The sequence below is a fragment of the Brienomyrus brachyistius genome, chromosome 15, assembly GCF_023856365.1.
Source record: "Brienomyrus brachyistius isolate T26 chromosome 15, BBRACH_0.4, whole genome shotgun sequence".
In the NCBI taxonomy this organism is placed as follows: domain Eukaryota; kingdom Metazoa; phylum Chordata; class Actinopteri; order Osteoglossiformes; family Mormyridae; genus Brienomyrus; species Brienomyrus brachyistius.
Genome location: NC_064547.1, coordinates 20,552,510 through 20,560,126, shown reverse-complemented (window position 1 = coordinate 20,560,126; position 7,617 = coordinate 20,552,510). Strand labels below are relative to the sequence as shown.

At 40.8% G+C, this 7,617-nt stretch overlaps 1 protein-coding gene across 3 annotated transcripts; it reads left to right on the top strand.

Moving 5' to 3' along the window:
- Positions 1 to 2,595: 2,595 nt before the first annotated feature.
- eloca (elongin C paralog a) lies at positions 2,596 to 6,093 on the top strand. 3 transcript variants are annotated; one of them, XM_048976943.1, is made up of 4 exons: positions 2,596 to 2,742; positions 3,921 to 3,956; positions 4,153 to 4,296; positions 5,477 to 6,093. In XM_048976943.1, exons 2-4 carry the CDS (start codon positions 3,953 to 3,955, stop codon positions 5,665 to 5,667), a joined length of 339 nt encoding a protein of 112 aa, XP_048832900.1. In that variant the 5' UTR covers positions 2,596 to 2,742; positions 3,921 to 3,952; the 3' UTR covers positions 5,668 to 6,093. The 3 variants fall into 3 exon arrangements, with proteins under 3 accessions (XP_048832900.1, XP_048832901.1, XP_048832902.1); XM_048976944.1 differs by lacking the exon at positions 2,596 to 2,742 and adding an exon at positions 2,749 to 2,926; XM_048976945.1 differs by lacking the exon at positions 2,596 to 2,742 and adding an exon at positions 2,749 to 2,939.
- Positions 6,094 to 7,617: the final 1,524 nt, after the last annotated feature.

Genomic DNA, 7,617 nt, shown 5'->3' with positions numbered 1-7,617 from the left:
AATAGGAAGAAGCCCATGTCATGCCCCCCCCCCTCCCCCAGCGAGCCAATTCAGCACAGACAGGCTATCATGGCAGGCTGTCAGGCCCCTGTTTAACATTACACAGCAGCTGCTGGCTGCCACATGGGCTCAGCAGGTTTCCTTCCCACCTGGGGCGGGCGGGGGGGGGCGGGCTTCCTTAATTAACCCAGCTCCCCCCCCCCCCCCCCCCAAAGGCCATTATGGACACACTGATAACTCGGCAGGGTCAGTGCTCCAGAATCATCCTTCCGGAGGGCACCTGCCCCTGTCCATCACCAAAAGGGGTGGGGGTGGGGGGGGGAGGGGGCACTAAAGGCTAGCAGCCATCTCATCAGTGGGGACTAAAGTCTGCACTTAGCCGGAAGCTTCCATGATTAGGGACACCGCGAAGGCTGAGCCAACAAGGATGACACCTCTTAGCGCCGATGTCCAGGGCAGGTCAATCCTATAGGCGATATAGGTGGCTGTGTAAGGTGCCACATTCTGGGGGGGCACTGACTGACAAGCCAATTTCGCTTTGCTTTGGATCGGGGTGCCAGCGCTGATGCTGAACATCGGCTAGGAATAGCACTGCAGACTCGTTTGGCCAAAATCTTCCAGAAAGTTGCTCAAAAGACAATGTTTGTCAATGTTCTCTTACTCAGAGGCAGGGCAGTGACACTTTGACGCGAGGATCTCTGCCAAAGAAACGTGACATTAATCGTCAACATTTTAAAATTTTACAATAACTTAATGAGTGAACATCAATTCAAAACCAGATTAGACTCAATTCTAAGACATTACACTTAGCATTAGGGAACCAGAGGTATTTTATGAGGTATATTATTATCTCACATCATTTATGACCACATGTTAACCCCTGCACAACATTTCATGTGACTGTGATGAAGGCAATTGTGCCTTACATGGCAGTTACACAGTAGCTTATATACCTGCCATACTTCGACATGGGCAGTGTGGTAGTTCAGTTCTTAGCTTCTGCAATGTGCAAGGAGTTTGCATGCTATACCCATGTCATGCAGGTTTTGTTCCTTAACCTTGAGGTAGGCTAACTGATGTCTGTAAATTGTAATGGAGGGCGAGTGTGCCCAGTGAGGTGTTCCAAAGTTGTGTGCCCTGTACAGCCCTGTTTCAGATAACGGAAGATGAATAAAACAATAACAATACAGTTATTTGTTTCTTATGGTGTCAAGCTACTATTTCTGCAAAATATCTGGCTGCCTTGTGCAGAGGTGAAAATCCCAATATCGTCAAAGGGCCTTTGCTCATTTATTCTGCTTGAAATGAAACAAACACAAGCCAAACTCGTTGTTCTGAAATACGCCTGAACTTTGCGAGGGATTGAAGATTACCCAGCACAAGTTCCTTGGCTCATAGCGCCCCCCTGTGTTAGCTATGGGCCAACACCACACCGCCATTCCTGTCATTACAGCTGCATAGACTAGTGACCGACCGTAAATCATATACTACACATGCCTGCAGGATAATCGAAATACACCTGTGTTTTACGTCAGCTAAATGTTTCTCTTTTTGTGTGTAATCATCCTATTTAATTCTAATGCTCCAAATCACCAATCTTGTAGTTAACGAAGCTTGTTTATTATTTATTTTTACAGTTTTCTCACCAGCTAATGAAACCACGAAAAGCGTGGACATCACACGAGGCACTGTATGTTCTGCTGACATCATTGCCCACCCACACCTCAATCCCTTAAAATAGCAGCACATGGCCGTTAGTCATAATACTTTCCCAGATAAATATAAAAATAAGCTATAAACTATCGCTGCATTGTCAAACGTGGGATGAGTGTTCGTGAGTCAATGCTCTAAGACTCAAGATAGAAGGAAATATTGATTTGATCTGTGTAAGGAATACATCTTAAGACATCAAACTTTTGTGGCATCATTTGTACTGCTATTTTAATTACAAACCTCTAATTTTTAACAGCAGATGTCAGGTTATATGCAGTCATTGCTAGAATGAAAACAGTAAGTTCTTTAATTAAATGAGGCAGGGAATTCAGCTTGAATAGAGACCAAGTTGCAATGACGACACGATGAACCATTAATGTGCAATTAACATACATCAAGATCCAAATTAGACTAACTTGAGTGACTAGGCTGGACGCGAGTGTGCGCTAGTGCGCCTGCGAATTGAAAACGGCTCCCCCTAAACTCCGCTATAAGGGAAAAAATCATGTAACTTTAGTTCCGATCATAAAACAATTTAGATGATACACAACAAAATAGTTTAGATTAGATTAGTTTGGATTAGATTAGATTACAATAGATTACATTCATTATATTAGATAGATAGATAGATAGATAGATAGATAGATAGATAGATAGATAGATAGATAGATAGATAGATAGATGCCAATTTTGCTAATTGAATATCTGAAATTGACACTAAATAAATCAAAAGGATTGAGCTATTACAGACAATATTAAAATGTCTTTGGAGCATTATTTTAACCTTATGAAAGCCGATAATACAGATGGATGCCTATGATCACTAAACCACTGCTAATTCTTCATCGTATTTTAATTTATTATGGGAAACAAGTAGAGAAAAGAACTGTGCATCTTGCAATAACCGGGAACCAAACCTTTCAAGTCTTTGTAGACGGAAGAAAATAGTGACGTACCGCCCGGGTGGTCTTCCGGGTAGCTCGGGCCGACACATAAGAAGCCGTCGCTACGGGTAATTCTGGCAGCGAGGTAATTTCCCTTAAACTGTTCTCTAATTATGCTTCTTGTGTTTTATTGAGTTTATTGTGATTTTGTATTTTAACAGTAGGCTCTAGAATAGTATATATTTGAAGCTTTTTTAAGTCTCCCAGCAGACTAACCGTAATTATGGTTGGACCCGAAGACAGAAAATCGCCACCAGAATTCTGCCTGTGTTTGTATAAAAAGTGATATTTCAATATATTATACTTTTGCAACTGCCAAGGCGCATACGGCGTAGTGCACTCTGTATTGTACGTGCTTCGTTGGAAAGACAGACTGTGCCTTTCGTCGTTTTCCCGACGTCCCCATTTCCACCTTTGTACAAAGCCTGCCTGTTTTATAATTAGGCTGAGTCTAGCTACCGGTAGCATTTTAATCGATGCACCCTGTGTTGCGGAGGCAGTCGTTACCCATAACCTGCTGTGGATACGTTTCGGGCCACTTTTCGCCTTTAAATCTAATTTTCATCTTTCTTGTTGCTATGATATGTTAAGACATTTGGTTGGACATCTGGTCCGTAACTTGATGTTTGTGGAAATTCAACCGTACTACAATTGGCACCTAAAATGGATCAGAAGTACAGCCATAAGTATTAGTTCACCACGCTGTTGCTTTATTACATTTACTTAAGATTCATTGAGGCCTGCTTATTTATGCTCTAAATACTGAACCCATAAAGCACAGAAAAAGACCAGGTGTTGGGTCCTATTGTGCAACCTGAATGTCCTGGATATTGCTGCTGTTGCTGTATGGCCATTTGAACATAATTTTATACAGTTCATGGTCTTATGTGGTGCCAGGAAAATGTCATTCTTGTTGGCCTCTAAGTTCTGGTTTGTATATGTTATGTTCTCTTTGGGGGAGGTGTCCTGTACTCAGTCCCTTAATGAGACCTCCTGGCGAAAGGAGGATGGTGGAAAGGAATGTCAGACTTGCTTATAGGACTCCTAAAAAGGAAATATCTCCTTTATTGCATATGCCGAATTTCATTTCATATATTCCAATGGCATTTGCTCCACTTTTGTTTGCATAATTAAGATTTGATATGGAGAAATTAGTACATTAAAGCAATTCAGTAGCCTTTTACTTGGTTCCAAGAAATACTGTTCTAACCTTTCCTTGGACTGGTAGTTGGCACGGCTAATCATTTGCGTTTATGTTTTTAGGAAGACTGTGGTCATCCCTCACACAAGAAGCAATGGGTTAGTGAAAGTTGCTACTTGACTACTGCTATGAATGGAGAACTTTTCGCTGGACTTTTGCCATTGCGTTTTCGCTTTTTAATGAGATATTTGTAATATATTCCCATGTGCATTGTTTTTGGTCTTGTTAAAGTCAGAGAAAGAACAGCATGCTCCAGCACTGCCTCTAATCCATGTTATTGCAAACTCTGTGTAGATGGAGAAGAAAAAATCTATGGTGGCTGTGAGGGCCCAGATGCTATGTACGTAAAACTCATCTCTTCAGACGGACACGAATTCATCGTCAAGCGGGAGCACGCCCTCACCTCTGGCACGATCAAAGCCATGCTGAGTGGGCCAGGTGAGCTTTTGCGACTGTGCGGGAGCCATAAAAGAAAAACATTTAGTGTTACACACACATTCGGTCCTTTAGGTGCTGGACAGTCAAATGCAGGGAAGCCAACACCTTAAAATCCACTTGCTCTAAGGGCGCTTCTACACTGCGCCAGGTACCGTACTTTCTGTACTTTCCCTTTTTCAATGACTCCAGTACTCAAAGTACCAAAGCAGCTGAGGTACTACTTTTAGTACTTCGGTGGTTTGGGGTGAGACTTGCAAAAGTGTTCATTGTCGATCACCAATGCAAATAGCCTGCCTCTAAACACAATGCAATCGCAGTCTTGGAAAAAGAAAACTCAGAAAACAGTTAAAATGAAGTTAGAAAAATTTTTTGCTATGAAACTTGGGTAAAATGTGAATGTACAGTACCAGTCAAATGTTGGGGCATATCTACTGAAAATCATTTGTTTTTCAACCAAATAGCAACCCTCAGCACACATTGAAGTTGTGCAGTAAGTATTACCTTGTGTAAAGGGAAAGAGAGGGTGTGCCCCCCCCCTCAGTCTAAACCCTATAGAGCTGGTTTGGAATGAGCTGAATCAAAGAATAAACGCAAGGTAGCCTGCTCACAATGTGTGGAAGCTCCTCTAGGACTGTTGGAGAAGCGTTCCAGGTGGCTACATCTGGAAGCTGCTTGAAAGAATTGCAAGAGTCTGCAGTGATAATTCAGGGCCTAATTTTGTTAAAATCCTGAGTTGCTGAATACTTCTCTTGGTCGTTGCAATATTCGAAATGTATTGCTTAATTTACTCTAAGCCTTTTACCATAACCTGAATAACATAGCTTAAAAAGAGAGAAATTTAATAAAAGTGGGTGTGTCCCGACATTTGACTGGGACCGTGTATTTTTAGACATGCATTTTTCTCCTGTCTTTGAGGCATTTTGGTCTCAGAATTTCAGCCAGATCGGGTTTATAATGTGTTTTATGTAGGTTTTATGGGTCATTTGTACTTGGACATATTGGCATGGTGAAGACACTAATGTATTAGATTGTAAAGTTTAAAGGCTACGTTTTCTTTGATTCTACAGAAAGGCGTGGTAGAATGTGGGGCCTGTAGTGGCACAGAGGCACTGACATCGCCCTGTGCGAGGGACCTGCTCTAAGGCCCTGTGTTCAGTATCGCTGACTGCTTCCCTTTCAGGTCAGTTTGCGGAAAATGAAACCAACGAAGTCAACTTCAGGGAGATTCCTTCTCATGTTCTCTCCAAAGTGTGCATGTACTTCACCTACAAGGTCCGATACACCAACAGCTCAACGGAAATCCCGGAATTCCCCATCGCCCCTGAGATCGCACTGGAGCTCCTCATGGCTGCAAATTTCTTGGATTGTTAAGAGAAAAGAGCTGATTTCTTTGCTTTTATGTTCCTTGTTTTACTAATTTATTCACCGAATACATCAGGATGTTTCACCCATTTTAGAATGAGTTACATACTTTAAATACTTTACAGTGTCATGTTGTGTAAAATAATGACTTCTGCCATTTGACCAGCTTTTTACTTCGGTTAAAATGATGCATAATCTAAAGGTTATGAACATCTGTTAATGCAGACATTAATTTTGTCTTGTATATAAATATGCATTATCTAATTAAACATGGAGGCATGTGTCATAGTGTATATATACATCGGTTGAAAGAGACTGCATTTTTGCCTTTTCTGTGGTTTCATAGGGCTTCAGCTTGCAGGTATGCTTTCTGTTACCCCATAGGAAATGGCTGATGCAGATGTCCATTAAAGTATTAGTAACTCCTGTACCCTCCCAAGTGTCTCGGACCTGAGTCTGCCTCCTGTCAATTTACAGAAAGTGGGGTTATGTTCTTCACACTGTTTCTCCTCTCATTTTTCTGGCTTCTCGTCCCCGTAAGATTTAGCAGGATTTTCTGGGACGCTGGTAAACTGCTATGATGTCATGCTCCTTCAAGTACTGTCACTGTTGTATTGTTCATTTTTGGCCTTTTACATCAATGGGTTTGATTCAAAATGTAACACGAAGTGTGGATCGAGAGCACATAGCTGCAGAACATTTGCAAGAAATTTCCTGGAGATGCAGCTGGACATCCGTTTATCTTTATTATGTTTGAGAGAATATTTAGGAAAATAAGGAAGGGTGGGTATTTCTGGAAACGTGATGATTGGTAGAGCTTTCGCTTTTCCTTTAAAGGTTTGATTTTAGGGTTGTGCTTTCTGTTGTAAAAACCCCGATGCTGATTGCTCGATGTGGCTGCCGTGTAACAAATGCATGGATGGGTCCGGCTGTTTTGTCCTGAGATCTGCCCATGCCGTCAGATTGGTGCTAGGTTTCATATTCAAAGTCAGGATATGCGTGATCAGAACAAAAAAGAAATCCATGCGGAACTGGATTAAATGATCTTGTAGATAATTGTAAAAAGTTGACGTCTGACTGCCTATTACAATTTCAGGGCACAGATTCATATGAAGAATGTTACCTAAGGAGAATCTGGTGGCCTGTTAGAATTATTTTGCATTTTCTTTTAACAAATGCTTTTGTCCAAAGCGATGTACACGTCAGACAAATCGTACATTGCAAGTGTTTAACTGTCTTCGTACTTATTAAAAGGAAAAGGGTAAAGAATCCAATGAAAGGAGTAGTTGGAAAATCACTTGATATACTCACATACCTTGTAATAAGTACTCGTGACAGTTGTCCACAGACTTATACAGTGCTCACAAAGTTTTGGGACTTAGTTCAGTAAAATATTGCAAGTTTGTTGGTTTTATAACAAAAATCATCCCTTTATTCATCTGTTTGCAATATATATCACAGTAGAAACAACCAGTAGTTTTAAGTTCAACGTTAATTTCAAAAAGTAATAGATTGAAACCAAAAATATAGCCTAAAAAGCTGTTCTAAATTAAAAGTTGTTAAACTCAGCAGTCTCCTTGGGTGCCTGTAATTAGTAACACCTTTGCAATAACATATAATACCAAACATTTGTGTTTAACGGCAAATGACTGCAATTGTAATTATTAGGAAAATGACAAGAACAAAACTGAATGAGACAAAAAAATATATATAACAAGAAAATGTGCGAGGTATGGATATGTGCAGATATGTTAAGTGTTTGTCAATGGATTTCTGTTGAGAAACCAATAAATATGTAACATTTTTGCCGAATATAGCAAGTGGCCCAAGACTCTGAACACTGTATGCCTGACTTAAACAATGATAGCAGATGGTTTGCTTTGACTGCTCATGTCTGTATATTGTCTGCAGTATTCACTCTATAAAGTAAGTAAATGGTGGCTGACCCTGGATAGATTA